Source organism: Cibotium barometz, chromosome 19 (genome assembly GCF_041138505.1).
Source record: "Cibotium barometz isolate CiBa-2024 chromosome 19, ASM4113850v1, whole genome shotgun sequence".
Classification (NCBI taxonomy): Eukaryota; Viridiplantae; Streptophyta; class Polypodiopsida; order Cyatheales; family Cibotiaceae; genus Cibotium; species Cibotium barometz.
In genome coordinates this window covers 6,223,856-6,248,955 of record NC_141064.1, presented here as the reverse complement: position 1 = coordinate 6,248,955, position 25,100 = coordinate 6,223,856, and the positions used below count along the sequence as shown (strand labels likewise).

Genomic DNA, 25,100 nt, shown 5'->3' with positions numbered 1-25,100 from the left:
TCCTCCTCTTCATCTCTCTCTAATCATAATTGTAATCACATGAGTGGCAGTCAAGATCACGATGGAAGGAGAAGCAGGCCGTTGCCACGGCGAGGGCAGGTGAAGGCAGCCATCGCTGCGTCGCTCGTCCATTCTCTGTCATCTCTCTTCACCCTGAAGGGCCACCCTTCTTCTTCCTCATCCTCGCATGCATATGACGCCGAATCTTCAATGGGCACGTCTGCAACCTCCTCCGATTCTCCCTCCTCTCCTCGGTCACCTAGCCAGCACTTTTCCTAGGAGTAACACAAGTGAAGGGAGACGTGGCTTTTATTTTCGTTTGTGTAGTATGAAGTCGCAGAAATATAGTGATATTTTAATTGTACTCTTTCGTGCGTGCATTTGTGCGCCTGCATGTGCATGTGAGAGGGAGAGAGAGAAAGAGATTGAGATTGAGATTGAGATTTTGGTCCGTACCCCCCCCCCCCACCACCACCACCACACACACACACACACACACACAAAAAAGACAACATTCGGAATGTTGAGGCAAACAATCTAGGTGCTATGGCATATGCATCGCCTAATACAAGTTCACGAAATTAGTCTCGAGTTGAGCGAGATGGATGATTGACATTATGGGTTTACAGCTAAACATGAATTGCGATAGACTTGCAATTTAATTTATGATGGTGGCAAATGCAATCAATAATAAGCATCACAGAGGCATCACTTTTAAGAAAACCCCATATCACCTCCGTGCTGATGGTAATTATATATACATAGATTATTTTGCGAATACATTCATTCAAAATGTTGTAGCTGTTAATAATGAATGTAAAGACTCTTTCATAAGAAATCTGATTAAGAACTGGTTTCCTATGCACTATACAGCGTTTTTTAGGCTTTCAAGTTTATGCATAAGCATTGTGATTAATTTGGTGGCATACCTGAGCGAGGCCTATAAAAGAAAAAAATGACACAAAGTCAACGCCAATCAGGTAATAAGTCAATGGCACCAGGTAAGGCTATCAAGTCCAATCTATCCCGATGCATAACGAGGGTTGGCACTTTTTTTTTCTTCTATTTAAGCATCAATTTTGTGCTGTAATTCTGTGTTATAGAATTTATAACCATGGTATAACAATCTAGAAACAATACGATAAGTTTTTTCATCGATTGATTGTGTTGACACCTTATTTAACTTGTGGAAATGGAAGCTTGATTGTCTCTCTTTTACATTAGGATGTTTAAACAAACGATGGCTTCTCGAAATCCCAAGGAGGCACCATCTTGAAGCAAAGTGGCACTGTAACAAAGATTTTCATAGGTTTTACTTCAGGCCATTGAAGTACTTCACTTGTTGTCATCAACAAATCACCAAGCAACGTTGGAAGGGAATATCCTGCCTTAGGAATTAATAAATCATGGGCTTTCAACTTTACAACGGTTTAAAACGAAAATTACTTTAAGCTTTCACCGCCCTCTCCAACTTAACACTCTTTGTTTCTTCCCCTGCTATGGTTTGTCTTATGTCAACAAAAGTGGGCCTCATAGAAATTATTTCTTGCTTATGTTTTATCACAAGGCAAATGAAGACTTACGTTTTATCACGTTTCACTTTTCCTGTGGTTTTTAAACACTTCATGTTTTGTGCTTATATCGTCAGCATGGCATGTAACAAAGGTCATGCCTCTTTTTCTTGGCCTCATGCCATGCGCCGTGCATGTATGTGTGTGTATGTGGCCTTGTACTTTCTATTTTATAACAAGTATGCAATCCATTTTACACTTGCCCGGTGGGGTCATCCAAAAAAGAAGATGCTTTTAAGTTGCTATAAATTGCCTTCTAAGGTGAGATCCAGTCTAAGAAAAAAAATGAACAAGGCTGTGAGATAAGGAGCAAAGATTGCTGCCTTCCAGACATATTTAATTAAATGTGTGTACAGTGGAAGAGATTTTGACCACCACACAAGAGTAACAAAAATCTTGTAGCCATGAGCATAAACTGGGTGATCTTATCTTTACCAGTGTGTATAACTATGCATGCTTACATGTGTGTAAATACCATGTACAACAAAAGCAAGTGATAAGGTTGCTGCTTACTCGACGATGCAATCACCTACCTCCAAAGCATATAGACACATTCGACATACCTAGAATCTGAAACTCTTAAGCATCAGCTGTAACAAAGGTATATCTCATTCCGCTGTAACATTACTTGCATGGTAAAACCTGGTCATCATCTATCAGCTTATTTCTGAGGGACAAGTTGCAGTCCCACCCAAACCAGCTTGACTTAACAAAACAAATCTTGGGCTAAGATCATGACCCAAAGTTGTGGCTGATGGGAAAAATCTAACCTATCCTTGGTTGCACTATCATCCGAATTTGTGTAGGTCTACACTAAATTTAAGTGCAATTATGCAAAAGCCAAAGAAACCAACTCAAAAACACAGGTGGTCTCTGTAGAGAATCTTGGCTTATAGCATACAGGCCACTAAACAGCTACAGGAAGACCTTTCCTTGCCATGCTATCCAGAACATCATTTAGAGCTTGACAAATGTTGACAATCTGCAACAAAATGAAACACAACATTAAATCTCTGAAAACAGGAGCTTAAACTTTGAATTAAAAAGCCAGGGCTTCATTTGAAAACTTGAAACACCACGAACCTGTTGATCCCATTGTTGCAGCTCTTCAATGTCAGTACCAAAGTGGATGACCCCTTCTACCTGCAAGCAACCACACAAAAAAGATGAGTGTGCATGCATGTGTGCGTGCGTGCGTGTGTGTGTCTGTGTCTGTGGGAGATCGAGAGAGAGAGAGAGAGAGAGAGAGAGAGAGAGAGAGAGAGAGCGAGAGAGAAATGAGTCTTTTAACATCAACCTATATGGCGACACGGAACTGCAGAAGTGAATGTTCTTTTTTTTTTAAAGCTGGACCGTGAGATTAACAGGAAACAATACACATTGATATGTGATATTTTCTGAGACCTGTCATTCTGAAGAAAAACCATACTAACAAAATACACATTTCACAGCTGCCGTACGCCTCCTATCACAACATTCATCCTTTGAAAGCATTTTGCCCAATTTAGGGTATTTTTTACCATTTTTTCCTGTTCTGCTTCTGCCTTCAATTTGTGCTCCCCATTTTGGCCACATTCACCCAATTTTAACTGCTGTTGCACGCCCTTGCTTCCATGTGTCCAATTGCAACCCCACAGCTTGCCCAATCCCAGCTCACTGCTTTTCTTCTCCCCTTCTAATAAGCCCTCCCCTCTTCTTCTCACTTCCTCTTCTCCCCTCCTCTCCCTTCCTCTTCTTCTCCTATTCTCTCTACCATATTTTCATTTTCTTCTTCTTTTCCCTTGAGTAGATCCTTCTGTAGTCACAATTTGATACCCACCCGGAGGCAGCTTGGTAGTCGCAATTTGGTCCCCACCCAGAGGCAGCTTGGTCTTCCCACCCAAAGGCGATACAACTTGTGGCCGCTTTCCCAATGGAGGCCTGCAGAGATTTGAATTCAGGACCCCCCCCCCCCCCCCCCCCCCCCCCCCCCAAGTCACTCCTCTTAATTTTCATTTGAGCTTCAACATTTCAAGAGTTCTAACTTTTGTGATCTTTGAAGTTTCTCCCTGATTCCTGAAAATATTGTTTTTGAAACCTACCAAATTTTGGAGGAACAAAAAGTCTCGACACATTCTAAAATAGTTAACTGCGAAAAAGTAGAATCAAAGCAATGCACTGACAAAGTTTAATCCTATGCATACCTGATCAATAGAACCTTTCATCCGATCTTCAGATATCATCCTCGCTGCTATCTTTTCAGCCTACAGGAAAAAACTGATAATAATCAAGTCTCTCCTAAATCACACTAATCATTACACAAACCACCATTGCTGAACACATAAATCTAGGTGCACCAGTGCGCTCAGCACTGAGTATTTCAGCTCAAGCAAGAGAAAGTCTCGTCACCGACTAATCACGTGAATGGGGTGTAACATGGAGTCGATGATTTAAAGTTTTGTGGGTAGACTCAAGCTTGCACTTTGGTTGTTTGGGAAATAACCTGAACTTCCATTACTATATAACAAACTCCTGGTATTGCTTTTGTTTGTTTTAAAGGAATCTTGGAACAGGCAAGAGTCAAAGCATTTTAAAAGGCTTGTAATGCCCTAATGGGGGACTGCCCATCTTTCATCCCTAGTTCAATCACAGATAATGCATTTGGTCAACATCATCTGCATCATTGGCAAACCTGGAGAGGCGTACGGTGTCCAAATATGGATTGCTGAAGCTGGTGCAGCTGTAGGGAGCATTTCACCAATCTCCCCACCACCTCCAAGAACAGGAACCAGAATCTGGTCCTGACCCCACAAGTCTCCTGGTCTTTGTCATTGGTGGCCATGTTTGTAGTGCAATCTGAGTGCAACATTGAAACAAAAACCAAAATTTCTACTCGTAGGGAAAAACATTTTAGTCTGAATATCTGATGTCAAAGCAATAAATTGTGATTGATACCAGTGTAAAGTGCTCTTCTGGAAGAGCTTTCTTAATAAGTATTTGATGCTCTAACTTATTTTGGATAATTAAATAATTTAAGATTCATTCACACAACAGACATTGGGTCCCAATGCCCAAAGATAGTACGGTCCCACATTAGGGCATTACAAGATTTTTAAAATGCTTTGTAAGATCAGATGATTTTCACGTATTCAAGTCTCCTTGAAAACAATGCACACAAAAGCATTAGGCCAACATCATCAGCGAATCCAGCAAGGTGGCCGCCGTCAAAATGTGGATTGCTGGAGATGGTAGAGAGCATTTCACTGGTCTCCCCACCACCTCCAACCAAGCACAGGACTTGACCCCAGGAGTCAGCCTGTCTATCTCAATTTTCATAGCGCAATCTAAGTGCAACATAAAAACAAAAACCAAAATGTCTTCCTGAAGGGGAGAAATTTTAGTCTAAATATCTGATGTCTAAGCATTGCATTGATACCACTGCCAAGTACTCATGTAGAAGCAAGCATTCTCACAAAGTATTTAATGCTGTGAATCCTTTGAGACAGCAACTAGATAATTGAATACTTGAAAATGTATTTTGTTTACTGATAGGAACATGAAATACCAAGCTTGGCTATGACTGAAACACGTGCGCCTCACTGTCTCTCTCTGCAAAACGAGACCGAGAACCCTTTTGTCTCCTTCAAAACTTTGCTGCATTGCAAGCCGTCAAGATCATGCAACTCCTGGCTTGTGCACTGGGTTACAAATGAGGGAGATTTTAGAGGAATTTCCCCCCTCCCCTACCGCTGGTCAGCTTGACTACTCCAGGACAAAGGAGGAAGACCCCCAAAGTTGCCTTGCTAGGGTGCTTTCGAGATTCAAATACCCAGCTTGAACCCTCCAAAAACAGACCCAAAGCTGTACCTTGCTGGTCAATGCTCCAACTGATGTTAAAACCTGTTCCATCTGTCATCTGCTGCTGCTGATGTTCTGGTCATTTCTCCAATCACAAGCGTGCACCTGCTCATTGGCCCTGCCCCTTTATACCATCAGGTATCACAATAGCACTCTCCTAATCTACCAAATAGGTGCCTCAGTAGTGATGATGCTTGCATCTGAGGCCCGATGCATGTGCCATTCATACCGCATAAACAAACAACTCAGATTGTATGCACATCACATGAAGAACCCAGTCTCTAGAACTTCCTCTTCTCATATACCTTCATAAGCTTGAAATGTATCCAAGAGAGTGTTGACAAACACGTGAAAGCAACGAACTTTTTCAACAAACTAATCAAGTAACCCACGAGAACAGAAAAACAGCTAGTGGGGAGATCCCATGGAGAGAGAGAGAGAGAGAGAGAGAGAGAGAGAGAGAGAGAGTTATATTAACGTCTTCAAAAGACCACTAGGGTCTTTGAGACCAAAAATATGTTACAAAGTATCCATGGGTTACAATGATCCTGGTAAATAACATAAATGAAAAAGAACCTAAAACTAACAGCATCGGCTGCATACTAGTGGCTAACTGAGGTATGGCCTGTACAACTAGAGAGACTGAGGCTCATGGGGTGGTGGCATCCTGGAGAATTCAGACCCAGCCTCCTCAACAACTATGTAGAGCTCCTCAATATCCACCTCTTGTGGGAAAGTACTGTCATGTCTCTCTGGAGTATCTCTCGGATTTGAGAGAGAGAGAGAGAGAGAGAGAGAGAGAGAGAGACGAGAGACAAGAGAGAGAGAGAGAGAGAGAGAGAGAGAGAGAGAGAGAGAGAGAGAGACCAAAAATACTTGATAAGAGCTCTTCCCTTACTAAACTGCCCACTTGCCTTCTTTCCAAACTGCTCTGATCTTGGCTGATTCTGTGTTCTTCTTCTTGAGTTGCATTGAGGATGATTCCTTTGAATCCATATCTTTGTACCTTCATGTTCAACTTTCAAGTTTGGTACAATTAGTCATTGCTGCATAAATACCTTGTCATGAGACTCAAATAAAAGCTCCCAGTCAATCAGTCGCACGGCTTCACATAGCTAAACATCTAATTATGCCTCCTCGCCTCCATCGATGTACCATTTCTCAGGTAAACGGGCCACATTGATCTGAAGGGCCTTGGATGCATAAGTTCATTTTCCTTGGCTTCAGTTGTCACCTCTGATTTGATATGTTCTCTCAAATCTTCCTTGACCACTGCTTTGATGCTATTAACAGTCTCATTCAAATCGTACTTCATCTCTTCTTTTACCTTTGCAGCAACTTCTTCTCTGGATAAGGTTTCGATTGCCTGGCTTGGTTTGTTTTCAAGGGCTTTGAGATGATCTTCCAATTTACGAAGCTGCTCCTTGACTACTTTGTTCTCTTCTCAGAGTTTGTGATTTGTTCCAGCAGGTAGATACCACTCGTTCTATACAGGTCTTCTTGGTGACATCAAAGCAATCACAAAGGAAAGTTTTGGCATACTTGATTGCATGTGAGCCAGCCCTCCTTATAGTTAGGAAAAGGTACTTGTTCTTGTATGTGGTGAAAAACGGCTGGTTGAACTCAGGTGTGTTGTGTTGGAGCCGGCAAAGTTGGTGGGCAGAACCTGGCCGAATGAGAGAAAGAGAAAGTGTGTGTGTAATGTCTTCAAAAGACCTCAAGGGTCTATGAGCCAAAAAATAATACAATAGCTCCATGAAAATACTGATCCATGGGAAAGTTCAAAACTAAGAAAAAGAAACTAGCTACGTATACTATAAACGTGTGTCATTGAAAAGGTAGTACAAGAGGCTACGTGGCTGATACAAGATGCTAGTATGTACAATAGGGTGGGAGGAGTGCATGCCTCATCCAATAATAGTACAATCCTCCTCCATAATAGAGCGCACAGCTCAGTTGATGTACCTCACCTGTCATGAAACCACTCTCTAGTGCTGGATTACGCCCTGGATCCCTGGGGGCAGGGGTGTCTTAACTCTCGAAAGGGATCAGAGTCTCTCTAGTGACTCTCCAGGAGCGTGCGGCGAAAGGACTTAAGATCTGGTGTTTATTCAGTAGAGAGAGAAAGAAGAAAGAAAGAAAGCTGTATTGACGTCTACTAGAGGCCGAACTAGACCTATGAGACAAATCAATGTACAATTGTCAATGTCTTCTGGATGTCCAGAAAAAAAATGAAGTAAACTATGAAAGTACTGAGCTAGTGGGGGGGTGTGATGGATGGAGCACTACTGCTAGAGGCTCAGTATGCAACCTATATGCGCAGGGTATACAAGAATGCAATGCAGATCTGTCTAGCTCCAACCAGCACCATAATGGGGGTGTAATATGTGATACATAGGCGATGGCGAGGCAAAATTCCTCGGAGCATGATCTCCGAGTGTGAGTGTAAGTGAGCTAGCCGCTCCTGGATATGGTGTTGATGTCGAGCCCGTATCTCTGTGATCTCCCTCTAATGTAGTCTCGGAGTCTGGCGTCTGGCTCGGAGGTCCGCAGCACGCTGAAGTGTAACCCCCTCCTGTGTCAGAATAGGCACTTGGACAGATCTCTAGAAGAAATCAGTGAGCTGGAGCTATCGCCCACCTCTCCCTGTGGTATGAGTCTGTAGCAGTGTCTCTCTATGGCGCTGTGTCTCTAGCAAGAACTCGCCAAATCTGCGCTGGTCTGCGGACTCCATGATCTGGCGGAGTGAGGGATGTCCACTGAAGATGGTGGTGTATCTCTCTCTAATGACACTATATGCTGTGCATCTGCATACATAATGTTCCTCACTCTCAACCTCCTCCTAGCATAGTCTGCATATCCTCTCTGCTCTGGGGATCCGTGCTGCCCTACCTGCCTCAATCTCAAGCTGGTGTGATGACACTCTGAGCTGGCCAATCACCACTCGGGCACTGTGAGAAATGTACACATCCATGTATCCAGGTCTCTGTATGAATCCATCCGCTGAGATACACATAAACTGATCTCTGTAGTATAGCATGTTCGGCGGTAGAGGCTGACTGGGTGTAATCCAAGTCTCTTGAGTGTATCACTGCCATAAATCCTGTCGAAGGACTCTGTTCCTCTCACTGTGAGAGAGCTGGGTGTGGTGCATGTCTATCATACTGGAAAGGTGGCAGGTGATCTATGTCAAGATCATGCTGAGTGAGCCACTGTATCATCTGTGAATACCGTGATCTCCTATCTCCGGCGCCTCAAAAGCTCTATGTGAGAGTCGATTTGATGGCATATCTCTGACCCTCTGTATGAAGCAAATCGTCTCGAAGAGGGCCTCTACTAGCATAGGAGGTACAGCAAACTCCGTCCGGACCATGTCATATGGGACGAAGGGTTTGCTGCGGATCATCCGTGAGAGCATGAGAATCAGAGGCCTCTCTTTCTAGGACCATCTGGAGGTGGCAAGTCCAGGTGCCCATACTGCTGCAGCATACATCAACGCAGGGGTGACTAGTGTGTCAAACAACCACCCCTTCGTGCGGGGTTCTTGGAAGTGTGCCTGGTAACACTGTCTCTCTAGCACGGCCAGAGCTGCATATCCTTGTGTGAGTCTATCACTAGCTGCCTGTGCCATAGTAAATCTTCTTGGCAGAGTCGTAAATGTAATCCCCAGGTACACATATGAGTCTACCACCTCTACCTATCCTTCTGCTAGCGTGAAGATGGCCTGTCTCGTCGAACCGGCCTTGAGGTGTGGAAAATCATGGCCTTGGTTTTCCCAAGGTTCACTGTAAGCCCCCTCTTTGTGCAAAAGTCATCGAGTGCATGGAGATGGTGTTGTAGTCCCATCTACGACTCAGAGACCACAATAATATCATCTGCATATAGCATAATGTGGACTGTGGTACCTGAGATGTCTACCCCGTCCCCACCACCGTGACCAATGAAGTCAGCCACCTCATCGATGTATAGCCCAAATAGTGTAGGAGAGAGTGGGCATCCTTGCTTCACCCCTATGGTGCTAGCAATAACATCAGATAGCCCCCCGGGGCATCGTATGCGCCCGAGACCTGCTTATATAAAGCATAGATGCCCCAAACCATCTCTGATGGGATCCCCAATGACTAGGCGCTGGAAGAGTCTCTCTCGTGGCACCATGTCAAATGCTTTGCGAAAATCCACAAAGCAGTAGTATAATCTCTTCTCCCGCGCCCTAGCCTGGTCAATCAAACATCTCAGAGTGAATATATGGTCAATAGTGGAGAAAGCTCGTCGGAATCCAACCTGCCCTGGTGCTCGCAGTCTCTCCTTCTCTGCATATGAGCTCAACTCTGCCTCGAGCACTGCGCCATAAAGTTTGGCCAATGTATGACCAATCATGATAGTCCTGTAGTTGCTGGGGTCTAGCATGTCTCCCGCTTTGTGGAGAGGCACAATGGTGTGCATAGTCCACTCAGTTGGTAGGCCCTCCACTAGTGCCCTATTAAAGAGGTGAGCAACAAAGGGTCCCAGTGTGTCAGCTGCATAAATAAGATGCTCACTCTATATCATGGTTAGTTAGTACGAAAGGTACGATACGGTACGGTACGATAAAATACGGTACTAATTGGTACCTTAAAATTTTTTGAGGTACGGTACGATATTAGTACGTTTTTAAAAAAAATACTTCCTAAACTTAAAAATTGTAGACAAGAAGTTACAAAATAGTAGAACCATGAACATAATGTCATCATGCCATTAGAGTACAAAATTGCTACAAAAGGATAGGCCAAAAACTCATGGCATGGGCGACCGCCAACATGCGTACATACATGATACTACATACTACAATACATCATCGATGGGCTAGAAGGAGATAGATGCCCAATGCCTAGAGAGCTATAACATATCAAAAGTCTACATCATCACCAACATCTGCATGATCATCAACATGATCACTACTAGAGTGTCCATCAAGAGAGTTCTCTGAAGAGGACTCTTTGAAGGTGGACGAGACACTCTGGGGATCATTCTCGCTAAGTAGGTTGCCATCATCATCAAACAAGGGCTCTCTAGGCAGTGGGGTATCATCATGAGGGGGCAATGGAATATCATCATGAAGGCGGGGATTGGAGCTCGAGGATTCCCATCTCACATATGTGCGAAGGCCACCCTTTGCCGATACCGAAGGCGGAGGCCTATGAACTCCAACTGCTCGGCCCCGTCCACGCTGACTCCTGGTGCTGCGAGTATCTGCTGCCACAAGCTCACTATAGAGCTCCATGAAGATTGCCTCCTCCTCCTCATCAGGCAATATGATCGCTTGCCTAATATGGCAATGGCAAGTGCACACGCTCCTGACAAACAGCTCCCCATAGGCTCCAAAGGGCGATGAATGGCTCTCTAGAAGACTGAAATTGCTCCACGCAACAACACCACCACCACCACCACCACCACCCAAAAAAAACGTACGGTATCGTACGAATCCGTACGGTGCCGTACCGTACGGCAAGAACGTACGGTTTCAGTCGTATGACGTACGGAACTATATACCTGTGTGGTCAGCCGATCTCCCATGTTGTAACTAGCGCATAGCTCTCTCTACCATCGAGGCGATAAAGAAAGTAGAGGTGGTAGGGCAGGATTCCTGTGGCTGTGGTATCGGCGGCTGCTGAGGGATATGGTAGAGGCTCTTTGCATATGTGTGCCATGTGTGTGGATCCTCAATCGGGGTACGAGGGCGAGGCTCTCTCATCCTGCGCCATGCAGTGGCTGCATCTCTGCTCATGAGAAGGTAGTATATATCCCAGTACTGTGTCTCCTCATATGCAAGCCTCTTACGGCGTGTGAGGATCCTCATTTGTCGGCTCGCCTGTCTCTGTGTGATGGTCCCCAATGCTCTCTGGGCACAGAGGTGTCTATATAGCTCTCTGCACTCATCATCATACCACCGATTCTGGGGCATGCTCCCAAATCTATCTGTATGTGCAATGTGTGTATGATGGGGGAAGCTGCGGGTGGCAGCCGTATGTAGTAGAGATGACAGCTGGGTGGTGAGTGTGTCTAGAGGTGACAGGGGATCCATCTGGAATAGCCCGTCATATACATGATGCTCATATATGTCTGCCAAGTCATGGGTGAAGTAGAAGCTTGTATGCGATGCCTGTGTGGGCTGTGTGTGGGCTGTGTGGGTGCTGGTGTGGAGCTCGCCAGTGACAATAAGAGGTACATGTGATCCGCACCAATAGGACAGGGGGGGATGGTGAAAGATGTCACTACCTGTATGGTCTCCATGGACCCCATGATGTAGTCCACTGTGCTACCCCCCCTGATCGTGGAAAGCATGTCAGTGCTCCTGAATCCTGCCAGTGTCTCATCCCGTTATAAATAACGAGATGGTGTCGCGCTCCGAGCTCAAGTAAGTGATGACCATATCTGGTGTTATCCGGCCCATGTCCTCTGACACCCTGCAAGCTCCCGTGTCCTCCACCTCTAGTGTCTGCATCACCTCAAGGTGCTCGAAATCATAAATGTCGCACTGTCGGTTCTGTGTCCGTGCATTGAAGTTCCCCATAAGGAGGACTTCCCCCAGGTTGGAGTAGTGTATGATCTCATCTGAAAGGGCTGCATACGGTGACTCTCCCAATGGCCCTGTGTCCTCCTCCTCGCCTCTACTCTCATCCTCTGCTGTCATGGCATATCTCGATCCTCTAGGAGAGAAGTAGCATAGAGCAATGTATAACACCCTGTTTGCTAAGAGCTCCAATCTAATCCACATGTATCTAGCCTCCTAGTCACGTGTTACCACCTGTAGGCGCTTCTGTAGCTCTCGCTTGAAGAGTAGCGCTATACCTCCAGACCCTCTCGATGTGCTCTGCCGTGTGGTCCCCATGTATGTAAGCTCCCACTGATAGCCCTCTACTTTGGGTAGCCCCCTCTCTGGGCTCTAGAGCGTCTCTGTAAGTAGTATGATGTCCCGTCCCTCCATGACCTCCTCCATCCTCCCACGATGTGTCCAAAGTGCTCCATTGCAGTTCCAAACTGCTATGTGTATCTGTGAATCTGGATCCTCCATAGCCGATGTCCCATAGACCGCCTGGCGCTAACCGGTGGCCTTGCCATCGATGATGACACGGCCATCGCGCTAGAATGCTCTCTTGCCCTCTTTCCGGGCCTGTAGGACTCTCGGCATGCATGTTTTCCTATGTTCTATCTGCATCCTTGTAAGGTCATCATCCAAATAGATGGGATCTCCCTAAAATCCTCGCAGAATCATCCTCTTTCTCATGAAGGTGACCCTCTCCGTCCCTCCTACAAACTGTAGGATGAGGACTCGCTTGCGTGTTGAGTCTTTCCCGGCTCTCCATGCTTTGGTGAAGGGGAGAGAATCCTCTTCCCTATAGCCGAGCTTCATGCATAGAAGCTGTCCATCTTTCTCGGGAGTGGAGTCAGGTGTCTCGGCTATACCTGTGACTCGAATGTTGAGGCAGCGGGCATGCCTCATCTTCTCCTCCTCAATGGTGGTGTGAATGATTTGGTGTTCTTCCCTCTGAGTCTCCTCCCTCACTTCTTTACGGATGTTCTTCTTCACCACCTCAACCCATACTGACTGCTTGGCTTCGAGTTTTCCCTCCATGTCCTTTGTGATCTCCTTGGAGATCTCTTCTTTGATGGTCGTGAGAGTGTTGTCATGGATCTCCCCTTCTTCCTTCTCGGTATTCTTGACGGCTACCAGTTCCACTTTCAATGCACTCACCTCCTCCTTGAGTGCTGTGTTCTCTTGTTCAAGGTCTGTGACCCGTGCTTCGAGGGCCATGATGTGCCGGTGTAGTTTGTTCTCCACCTCATTGAGGTTGGAATCGGATGTCTTCTTGTTCTCTTTGATTAGTGCCTTCATTGCCGTCTCGAGGGCCTCGAGCTTCTCTTGGAGGCTCAGAGCCATTCCTCGAGCTTACTCTGCAGAACTTCCCACAGAGAGAGAGAGAGAGAGAGAGAGAGAGAGAGAGAGAGAGAGAGAAATGAAATGAAATGTTATATTAACGTCTTCAAAAGGCCAAAGTGACCTATGAGACCAAAGTTACAACCATGTGACATCTGATACACTATCTGGAAAAGAAAAGAAAGGACTGAAGGTAAGTATCTAGCCCTACAATACATCAGTAGGGAGCATCCGGAAGCAGCAACTAGGGAGAGTGGGAAGCTAATGCTACTAATCAAAATGGGGTACATGAGTACATGGATACATGAATATGGGGGCGTACAAAAGTGACAGTGAGTACAACAGTATATGGCTGGAGTGGTAATCATCCTAGGAGCTCTAGCATGGGTCTCTGCCGGATGGCTTGGATATCTGCCATAGTGAGATGCCTGGTCGGACGAGCCCGATGCCTCGCAATGATGCTCTGAATCCTCCGGTGTAGGCACCGTCTTTGATGTAAGGATCCGCAAACCCTCGGGCATCTAGATCTGCCCAACTGGATAGCTCTCTCAACTAGAATCCCACAGGGTGCCCATTGTTGGGCTGTCGGCTGTGTGTCCTCCCGGGTAGTCCCTCTAAAGAAGTCAATAATCTGTCTCTGTGTGGACTCCCTGCCAGTCGGGCGTCTGCTCCTCATAATGGACTCTCTGAGCCTGCGGATCTCCAGGAGATAAAAACCCAAGCATCGCTGATCACAATAGTCCATGACTCTAGCCAGTGGTCCAAATCCCTCTCTGAAAAGGCAATGGTAGCGCCCTCGAATCTCATAATATGCTGTGCAGCGACAGATGTAGTGCTCCTCCGTCTCTGGCTCTATCCAACAAATCTGACATATCCTGTCCCCTGGAGGTATGCCTCTAAATCTGCCCGTCTCTATCTCTAACTAATGTGAAGAGGTGCGGATCTGCCCAATGGCGCACCTCAATCCATGAGACCTGGAAGGGTGGAAGTCTGTCTAAGCTGAACCGGTGGAGCTCAAACCAGGATGCTATCTGCGCATACCAACATGAAGTGTCTCCCTCCATGGCTAGCTAATGAGAGGACTCTAGAGCAAGTCGTGCATACTAGTGTCAGGGAAGCTCCCAGGTGCTATGAATGAAGGACACTGATCTGGCAAGAGCCTCAACTACGATAGGTGGTGCTCCCATCTCGACTCGGATAATCTCATGGGGTACCAAGGCCTTAGCCCGAATCATCCTGGAGATCATGGACACAAGTGGTCTCTCCATCGATCTCCATCCATCGTATGTGCGTCCTGATCGACTGTGACGATCTAGGCTAGGCCCCCAGATCTGTACTCCATATAGCATAGCCGATGTGACCAGCGTGTCAAAAAGCCACAGCTTAGTGCGTGGCTCCTGAAACTGTACCTATGAGCACATCCTCTCTAGACCTCCTAGTGCTGCATGTCCTCTAGTCAATCTGACCTTTGCTGCCTCCCTCATGGAAAATGTGGGCCTAGTGAACACCACTCCAAGATATGTGTATGAGTCAACATACTCCACTGTCTCCTGCCCATATGTGAAAATAGGCGCTGATCTCCAGACCCACTCAGCTGTAGTGTTAAACACCATAACCTTTGTCTTACCAAGGTTAACTGAGAGCCCATTGTCCTGTGCATAAGCATGTAAAGTATCCAACTGCCTCTGCATACCCTCTGGGGAGTCTGCTATAAGCACAATATCATCAGCATATAAGAGCTGAGGTATCCAAGTGCCAGCCAATTGGGCTCCTCTGCCCCCTCGTGTCCCAATATAATCAGAGATCTCATCAATGTATAGTCCAAATAGAGTCGGAGAGAGCGAGCAGCCCTGTTTCACCCCTATAGTGGAGTGTACTGGCTGGGAGAGACCCTTTGAAGACTGCACCTGCCCAAATACTGTCTCATAAAGTGCCATAATACCCCAAATGAGCTCACATGGAACCCCCAAGTCTTGCAGCCTGCGCATCAATCTACCTCTGGGTCAAAGGCCTTGCGGCGGAGATCCACAAAGCCACAGTAGATCCTCCTCCCATGTGCTCTGCCCTCCTCAATGATAACCTTGGGGGCCTGAGGAAGGGTGGGTGGAAAAAGGAAGGCGGACGGCCTAGCGGAAATGCAGATGGGTTCGAAAAAGAGAGGGAGGCGACACAAGTTCGAAGAGAGAGAGAGGACAGCAGGCGGGAGAGGGAGGCGACACAGGTTTGGAGAGAGAGAGAGAGAGAGAGAGAGAGAGAGAGAGAGAGAGAGAGAAAGAAATATTTTATTAACGTCTTCCAAAAGACCGAACTCGGCCTATGAGACAAATCGGTGTACCTGTATGGGGTATCCTCTGTCATCCCAACAAAATGAAAAAGTACTGAACTAAAAAGCTGAATCTGGGTATGCAATAAGTACAATGAGTGGGGGAGGGGATGGAGCTCTACTACTAGGAGAATGCAAAGCTATATGCATGGAGTATACAATCATGATATGCAACCTAGCTAGCTCCATCATGTACCATACTGTGGGTATAAAATAGTATACATCAATGGAGGGGGTGTCCACAGCTCCCTGAAGAACATGCCTGGGTCTGCTCTGAAGCGAGCCAGTCGCTCCGTACCCTCTCTATGAAACTGAGCTCTGATCTCTGTCATCTCTCTCTGGTAGAGGCGTGGTGTCCGAAAGCCATGTGTCCTCTGTCTCCTGTGGGCTCTGGTGTCTCTGCTCTCTGGAGAGTAATTCCTTGCTGTAAAGGGGCTGGGAGTTGGGTGGATCTATGAAAAAATGTAGTACTCTGTGTCTGTCGTCCCTCCTCTGGAGCTGTCTGAGCCTGTAATGATGTCTCTCTGTGACGTTGTATGTCTAGAATGAATCTCCCCAATATGCGCTGGTTTGCTGTCTCAAAGAGCTGGCGTAGGGAATGTAGCTCTCTGAATAAAATGGGATATCTCTCTCTGATGGCTGTATATGCTTTGCATCTGCATACATAATGCTCCTCACTCTCCACCTCCTCTCTGCACAATCTGCATACCCTCTCCTCTCGGGGGATCGGTGCTGCTTTGCCAGTCTCGATCTCCAATCGATGTGATGAGACTCTAAGCTGACCAATAGCTACTCGGGAGCCGTGTGGTAAAAAGCCCTCCATGTATCTAGGCCTCTCTACAAATCCATCATCAGTGATACTCATGAAGTGATCTCTGTAGTACAGCATCTTCGGTGGAAGAGGCTGTGTAGGCGATATCCATGTCTCTCGTGTATAGAGCTGCCATAGGTCCTGTCTCGATACTCTGTTCCTCTCACTATGAGAGAGACGGATATGTGGTGCATCCCTGTCATACTGGAATGGTGGTAGATGATCCATGTCTAGGCCATGCTGTGAGAACAAATGTGTGACCTGTGCATACCATGATCCACTGTCTACCTGCCTCAGCCAGCTGTCTAGATGTCTTAAAAGCTCTGTATGACAATCTGTCCTGTGGCATCTCTCTGAATCTGTCTAGCAGGCATATAGTCTGGAATATGGCCTCTACCATCATAGGAGGTGCATCAAACTTTGCTCGGATAATGTCATATGAGGTACTGACGGTTTGCTGCGTATCATGCGTGCCATCATGAGGACCTGTGGTCTCTCTATCTGTGTCCACCAATGGGTAGCAAGGCCTGGCGCCCATACCGCTGCTCCATACATCAATGCCGGTTTGACTAATGTGTCAAATAGCCACCCCTTCGTCCGGGGCTCCTGAAAATGCGCCTGGTGGCACTGTCTCTCTAGCATAGCCAATGCTGCATATCCCCGTGTCAATCTAGCTCTGGCTGCTGAACCCATGGTGAAGCGTGTGGCTGCTACAGAGAAGGTAACCCCTAGGTACACGTATGATGTCACCACCTCCACCTGGCGTCCTGCAAGAGTGAATGTCAGCTGACTCCTGCCCTGTCTCGATGTATGAAAGACCATAACCTTAGTTTTCCCAAGGTTCACAGTAAGACCCCTCTGTGTACAGAAATCATCAAGTGCATGTAGATGCTGCTGTACACCTCCTGGAGACTCAGACACTAATACAATATCATCAGCATAAAGCATAATATGTACTGAGGTACCTGCTAAATCAACTCCATCTTTGCCTCCCCGTGTAATGAAGTCAGCCACCTCATCAATGTATGACCCAAATAGCGTGGGGGAAAGTGGGCATCCTTGCTTCACACCAATGGTGCTAGCAATAGTTTCGGACATACCTCCTGGACATCTCACTCGCCCAAAAACCTGCTCATATAATGCATAGATGCCCCATGTCATATCTACTGGTATGCCAAGAGACTGCAGGCGCTGAAAGAGCCTCTCTCGTGGTACTGTGTCAAATGCCTTGCGGAAATCCACAAAGCAGCAATAGAGCTTTCTCTTTCTCACTCTGGCCTGATCAATCATACATCTCAAAGTAAATACATGGTCAGTGGTAGAGAAAGCTCTCCTGAAGCCTGCCTGCCCTAATGAGCGTAAACCTACTCGCTCAGCATATAAGCTAAGCTCTTGCTCCAACACTACACCATAGAGTTTGGCCAGCACGTGGCCAACCATAACCGTCCTGTGGTTGCTCGGATCGAGCATATCCCCTGTTTTGTGAATCGGCACAATGGTGTGCATCGTCCACTCTGCAAGCAAACCCTCTACTAGTGCCCTGGTAAACAGGTCTGCAAGAAAAGGAGCCAAAGAATCTACTGTATATATGAGATGCTCACCCTGCAGGGCCATATGGTCGGCGGCCCGTCCATGCTGTAGGCGGCGGATAGCTTCTTGTACCATCGAGTGGGTAAAAAAGCTAGCTGTGGTAGGTCGAGGCTCCTGTGGCTAAGGTATAGGTGGCTGCTGTGGGGCGTGGTATAGGCCCTCTGCATATGTCTGCAATAGGTGTCGGTGTCTGGGGCTCTCTGAAGTGCTGCCATGAGATAAGGCTCTCTCTACTCATGAAGAAATGAAAGATCTCTAGCTCCTGTATCTCTGCGAAGGCCCGCCTTTTGCGGCGAGTAAGTCTCCTCATCTCTCTCCTCGACTCCTGCTCTGTGATGGCTCCCAAGGCTCTCTGTATGCGGAGCCGTGAGTATAGGGCTCTGCACTCGTCATTATACCATCTGTTCTGGGGCATAGTCCCAGATCTCACAGGCTCTCCTGAGTGGACACGATGTGGGAAGCTCTGTAATGCAGCCGTGTGTAGGAGTGATGCCAGCTGGGTAGGTGCCAGGGGATCCATGAGTAGGAGCCCATCCTCTACTCTGCCAGTGTATATGTCTGCCATGTCATGTGTGAAGTAGATGGGAGTGTGTGGCATCGATATGTGGGGGGTTGTTGATACTGGTGATCCGGCTAGTGAAAATGCCGAGTATGTATGATCTGCCCCAATAGGACGAGGTGGAATGGAGAATGAGGTGACAAGTTGTGATGCCTCCAAAGACCCCATGATGTAGTCTACCACCGTGCCTCCTGTCCGTGTATGACCCCCATGTGGGAAGCATGTTAGCCCTCCTGATCCCAGCCACTGTAGCATCCTGTTATAAATAACGAGACGATGCCTGGCTCCCAAATCTAGTAAGTGGTCCCCATAATGTCCTCTGTCTGGTCCAGTGTCCTCTGATGCCCGACTAGCCCCTATCTCCTCTGAATCCACAAGGTGGAGGATCTCCATGTCATCATAGTCATACACCTCACACTATCTGCTCTGTGTGTGGGCATTGAAGTCGCCCGTAAGAATTACTTCCCCTAGTGTAGAATAATGCATAATCTCGTCTAACAAACAAGTGTATGGCGAGGCTCCTGTCTCCTCCTCCTGTGGCATGTCCTGTGTAATGACATAGGAGGATCCTGATGGAGGAAAGTAACATAGGGCTATGTATATAACCTTGTCCTGTGAGAGCTGTAAGCTGATCCACATGTATCTGGCCTCTGGATCCTGTGCTACCACTCTCAGTCTCCCCTGTAGCTCCCGTCTGAATGGAACTGCTCCCTATAGCTCCCGTCTGAATAGAACTCCCCCCCCCCCCCCCGACCCTCTCGAGGTACCCTGGCGTGTGGTCCTCCTGTATGCTGACTCCCACTGGAATCCCTCTACTCGAGGTAGCCCTCTCTCTGGGCTCTGATGTGTCTCTGTCAGAAGTATGATGTCTCTCCCCACCATAACATGCTCCAGTCCTCCAGCACCCATAGTGAACCATTACAGTTCCATACTGCCATGTGTATCTCTGTCAATGGCCTGGTCTGTGTCCCATAGGCCCCAGGGCCCAAACTGCTAATCCATGGGCCGGCCATCAATGATGACACGACCATCGAGAGAGAGAGAGATTTCTTTTCTTATTTGCAGATTAAGGCAGCAGTTACAGCTCTCCGGAACACTCGTGGGTCACCAGGGCTGCCTGAATCTCGGGCATCTAGACAAAAAGGCATGGAAGTTGATCTTTTTGGTTGTTTACAAAGTATGTTTGGGTTTCAGGTGAGCACTTGTGAAACATTAGGCGCATGCCATGTAGAGAAATACTTAACACATGCGCATTTGAATGCAGAGCTTGGGTTGTATTTTGAGCAGTTTAGGCAGTACCAGGATGGATGTGTTTGACCAATATGTTTTCTCAGAAAGATAATGTTGCGAATCAGAGAGAGAGAGAGAGAGAGAGAGAGAGAGAATAAAATATCAAAGATCTCAGTAAGGAAGAATCTGCTGGATGGAATGGGACAAATTGTCGAGAAAATCAATTCCAAAAGCACCTCTAAGGAGCATAGTAAGAACCAGCTTTCCTTTCTGAACCCCCAGATACACAAAAGGAGAGGCTTGAGATGTTTTGAGACAAATTTTTATATCTCTGGAGGAATTATGGGACAGATTTAGTCACATTGCATCAAAACAAGAAATCCCCTCAGCACATAAAAGACAGACCAGTAATTTCTTCAACAGCCCAAGGCCATCATAAATATGCATTCATCCTCGTGCATTACAGGGATACATGTTAATCTGGTTTTCTGAATTTCAGCAGTTTTCGAAGAGTTGGCAGTAAAAAATTATCAGGTTACCAAATAAAAGCAGGTAAGAAAGGTGACTCTTACGTATAATCCATGAAGGATAGAACACAGTTAGCATCACATCGTTCAGCTTTTAATGACTTGATGAACAAACATAGAGCCATGGTCATTAGGCTTCTCAATGAGAGCTATTAACACCTCCATCTGACAATTTTAAAATTGTTTGATAAAGATTGCCGGTCTGACAGCTGGTTTGGCTTATGATATGATGCTAAAAGACCCGTCAGTTTTAGAACTCCATAAATTAGCATAACAGTAATTTTCATTGCAAAAGAGAAAAATCTTACCTTTTGAAATCCAATGCCTAGCAAAGCACCCAACTCTTCAAAACTGGGTTTTGGGGGGTGGGGGTGGGGGTGGGGGGACACAAAACAATAATAAGCAGTGTGAATTTCTTGGCACACCATACTTTAACTTCTGATGTCAACCATTGCAAAAAAACATATTTTCTGACTTTGGCACCTTATGTTTGTGTAAAGTTTGCTTGCACTTAACAGGTTGTGCTCGATCATAGCACGATCTAGCACTGTAGAATTATCTGATAACAACGCTTTCTGGGCAGCAGATATCCATGGCATTCAATAGTCAGTAGGCAAACATCAAAATAGCCTGTCCACAAAACAGGTTTTCCCACTTGCCTGATGAGGCTTAAGCTCTTCGGCAAATGCATCCACTTCTGGTTTCCGCAAAATCCTCTCTAAATAGACCTATGTATAACAATAAATGCACAGCATGAGGGCTATGAAGCCCTTTAATAATAGCTAGCTTCAACACCTGCAAGTTTACTAGCCAAAACCACTTTACACACTCTCAGACCTTCTGGAGAATTGGGTAGATCTTTAGCTTTGAGCACCTTTCATCCTGCAAGAACAAATCACGACAACTAAACAGTCCTGCAATCCACAAATCATGTACGACCTTTCCAAAAGGTTGACAAGATAGAAAGTGAGTCGGTGACCACCTTGTACAGAGTTGCAAGCACTCTGGATCTCTGAGGACCCGCTGCAGCAAGAATGGTACACGTTACGGCTGCTGTGAGGGCTTGTTGCAATTCTTCTTCATCGATCTGTCTGCACCATATATACAGGAAATTAGATGTAAAACAATCAATTATGACAAGAAAAAAATTCACAAACTCCTCTCCAAGATGAAACAGATCAAAGAGAACCTTATACCTTCATAAGACCTAAACATACACTTAATTGAAGTTGCCTTTAATCTGTTTCATCTCTTGAAGCCAGATAGAGGCCCCTCCAAGAGAACCTTATACCTTCATAAGACCTAAACATACATCAAATTGAAGACCCCTTGACAAAAATTGCAAGCTGAAAAGTGTGAAAACTTTACCTGCCTTCAAACTCGCGTTTCTCCAATTGTGACAACTCATAATATCGAAGGGCGGCCTCCAGAAACTTCCGCTTAAGATCCAATATACGAGCATAGCAGACCTGTATGACAGATTGTATGGTTAAAAAGATATACTAACTTGACACTAAACACTTGAGCTTAGCAACGCAATCTATTTAGTAAATTACCTTGTACTGAAGATTGAGACCCTCATCTTTGCTGTTATTTACCAAAAATGATGCCTTCTTGATGAAAGTCTCTGCTTTCACCGCATCATCATCCTGCCCAATGATGAATTTGAATACCAAAAACAAGGTTCCACTTACATGATACTCTGAATCAAAGCATAATACCCCTATAAGCTAGTAGGAAATCATGCTGCATGCATGCTTTTATTATGTACAGAATAATGAATTCGCAAACCAATGTGCACATGCACACACACAAACATGCATCAAACACAACCATTTCTCTTTGTGAACTCTCTCTCTCTCTCTCTCTCTCTCTCTCTCTCTCTCTCTCGGGAGTGGGAGACCTCTTCTCAGACAGCATCTGCCATGCCTTGGAACTATCTGCACCTAGAAACAATCTGTAAAACTCCTCCTCCCATCACAGACCCAGCTACAAAGACTCTCTGATGTCCCAGCCCAGCCACCTTTGACACATCTCAGATACCCCGGCCAACCAGATCCTCTCTCTTCTCTGTGGCCAATGTCACTAGGGCCATACACAAGTTTAGCAATGGGAAGGCCAAGGACCATGATGATCTCCAAGCTGAGCAAATTCTGCATGCATGTGACACCTTGGCACCCTTCCTAGCTGAACTGTTCAACATTGCCGTATGCCAAGGTCTTCGTCATTCTATAATTCCAATCCACAAAGCCGGGGATGCCTTCAACACCAACAACTATCACACCATCATGATTGGTCATACCTTAGCCAAAGTCTTTGGTTCAGTCCTAGAGGCAGAAACCAGCAGAGAGAAGGGACAGGTGGGTCCTAACATTATCATCCACTTAACAAGAATCATATTCCTCAATGGAAAACTTGGACAAAGCTGCCAACAACGCATGTCTAAACCTACTTGGTGTTTCTTTCTAAAATAGCTAGCTTAGAATTTCAAACAAATCAATATGACCAGCACAAGTTTAACTGTATTTCATGCTCCATTTCTCTCCTTTCCTTCTCCTGCTCTTCCTGGCTCAACTGTTATGTCTTTCTCTCCCACCTAGAAAAGGTGAAGTTTGATACACAAAAGCTCCACATTTGCTTCAACTTTTGCATGTTCCTTCCCAACGTTGGGAAGGAGCATTGCTATGTATTTCACCCAAGACTCAAGTCTCCATATGGGAATCATGCTATTTGGACCATTGTGGATAGATTTAGCAAACAGTCTCACTTTTTGCCAATCCCCTGGGACCTGTAAGAGTCCTCAAATGCGTCCCCAAAAGAGCAGTAAGATACCGGTCCTGTCCCTTGCGTCTCCGCGCACATACGATTCGTATAACGACCCGCTTAAGGGCCTCCTCTCGTATTGGCAGGTGCAATTACCACGTCATCAACCGATTGAAACTCTAATATCACCTCTTCTGACCCATCCAATTGCGGTTTGAATATCTGAAACCGTAACAATGAAAGTTCAGGTTGGTGAGCCGAGTGAGAGGAGACTATCCAGGGACCATAATAAGATAAGAGTTGAAAGGTCCCACGTTTTTTGCCGGGATGTCGTTCAGTCTTCCGTCCCCAATAGATAGGTAATCCGCTCGGACGACCATTAAAGCCTAGCTTATGGCTTGTATTTTTATTACACAAGCTTTCAAGCATCATGGTGCCCAAATTCATAATAAGGCATCATGATCCCAAAACTACGAGCCTTTTCTTGAGAGCTCTATTTGAGAACATGGAAACTCAATTGAACTTCTCCACTGCCTATCATCCTCAATCTGATGGACAGTGTGATGGTGCAAATTCAGCAGTGTTGGACATGCTTAAATGGTGAGTTGCGGATCAAAAATCTCTATGGGAGAAATATGCTTACAACATCCACCCCCATTTGAGGTTGTGTACAGAAAAATTATTATGCCGCGTATCCTTATTACTAAGAATAAGCTTTTTGCTGCAAATGAACATCCGAGAAATCTTGACACCACAACTTGCCACTGAAAGATCCAAGACAAGCATAAGAAAGCCATTGACAAGCATAGAAGGCAACTAAATTTTAAAAATGTGAATAGGTATTGCAGAAGTTTGAGAAAACCAAGCTCTAGTAAAGGCCATGAAAAAAGAGGCTTGCCCAAAGTTAGCCAACAACTACTATGGGCCTTTCCAAATCATTCAAAGAGTCAATGAGATAGCTTATAAGCTAAAGTTACCAAATCACTGGCGTACTCATGATGATTTGTAAGTCTTTTCAAAAAGTATAAAAGATGTTACCTTTGTGAGCTTACTCAATCAAAGGTTGCAGGCTTGAGATTTGGGAAAATTTGTAGATGCTAAGTGGTTGGATGAGAAAAATATTTTTAATATTTTAAAAAACTTAAGGCATACTAGGAGCTTTTTCAGTTGAGGTCAACTATGCCCGGGGGATATCACCATTTGGGCCAAATCCCTAGGAACCTCTTAAGTTTAGCTAGCTTATAGATTGTTGTTGAATATCCCAAGGGCATGTTGGATCTTTTTGGCCTTAGTCTTTGCATGAATTTTGTAACACTTTCTTGGTCACATTGACCCTTTGGGTCTTGTGTAGACATTACTCTCTCTCTCTCTCTCTCTCTCTCTCTCTCTCTCTCTCTTACACAAGCACACACAATCACCTCCTTTTTATATGCATGCAAAAAACCCCAAAAAAAAAGGGAACTCCTACCTCAAGGTACAAAAGAGCAATCTTCACACACTTGGAAAGCTTGTATGTGTCATCCAATACCCTGCATGATTGCCAAAAAACCATCTGTTGTCTTGTACCTTTATGTTTGAATGAATTTGAATTGGCCGTTTTAACAATCTATAAGCATTCATTTGAAATTTCCTGCTTAAAACCTACAAGCATACAATTAAACACATTTGAAATTTCTTGCTTGACCATCCCACTATTCCTTCAAAATATTTGGAAAAACATAACCATCAAAGCTCAAAATGACAAAATTAGGCCACATAAAGGCATAGCCAAGCCAACCTGATTCCTGATTCCAAATCAATGCCACTAAGCATCTGGGCAGCTTTTGACCACTCTTCCTCATTCACATAAAGCTCGGCCAATCCTTCACGAATCACAGAGACCTGTCAAGCAACTAAGCATTAGAAATCATTCCAGAGGTTGAAACATTTTCTAAAGTTGACAAGAAAGAAGAATGCGATTTGAACTTCCAAAGA

The 25,100-nt window shown here is 45.6% G+C and overlaps 1 protein-coding gene across 1 annotated transcript in view; it reads right to left on the bottom strand.

Moving 5' to 3' along the window:
• Positions 1–1,976: 1,976 nt before the first annotated feature.
• Positions 1,977–25,100, bottom strand: part of LOC147628153 (COP9 signalosome complex subunit 4-like) — a 74,529-nt gene continuing 51,405 nt past the window's right edge. Inside the window, exons 3-14 of the mRNA XM_086813186.1 lie at positions 24,904–25,007; positions 24,595–24,655; positions 21,920–22,012; positions 21,732–21,832; positions 21,346–21,454; positions 21,201–21,245; positions 21,023–21,091; positions 20,847–20,938; positions 20,672–20,714; positions 3,755–3,814; positions 2,655–2,714; positions 1,977–2,553 (exon numbers count right to left, since the gene is read on the bottom strand). Of these exons, the coding sequence (XP_086669312.1) occupies positions 2,479–2,553; positions 2,655–2,714; positions 3,755–3,814; positions 20,672–20,714; positions 20,847–20,938; positions 21,023–21,091; positions 21,201–21,245; positions 21,346–21,454; positions 21,732–21,832; positions 21,920–22,012; positions 24,595–24,655; positions 24,904–25,007 (912 nt within the window). The 3' untranslated portion in view covers positions 1,977–2,478. The remainder of the gene's footprint in view (positions 2,554–2,654; positions 2,715–3,754; positions 3,815–20,671; positions 20,715–20,846; positions 20,939–21,022; positions 21,092–21,200; positions 21,246–21,345; positions 21,455–21,731; positions 21,833–21,919; positions 22,013–24,594; positions 24,656–24,903; positions 25,008–25,100) is intronic.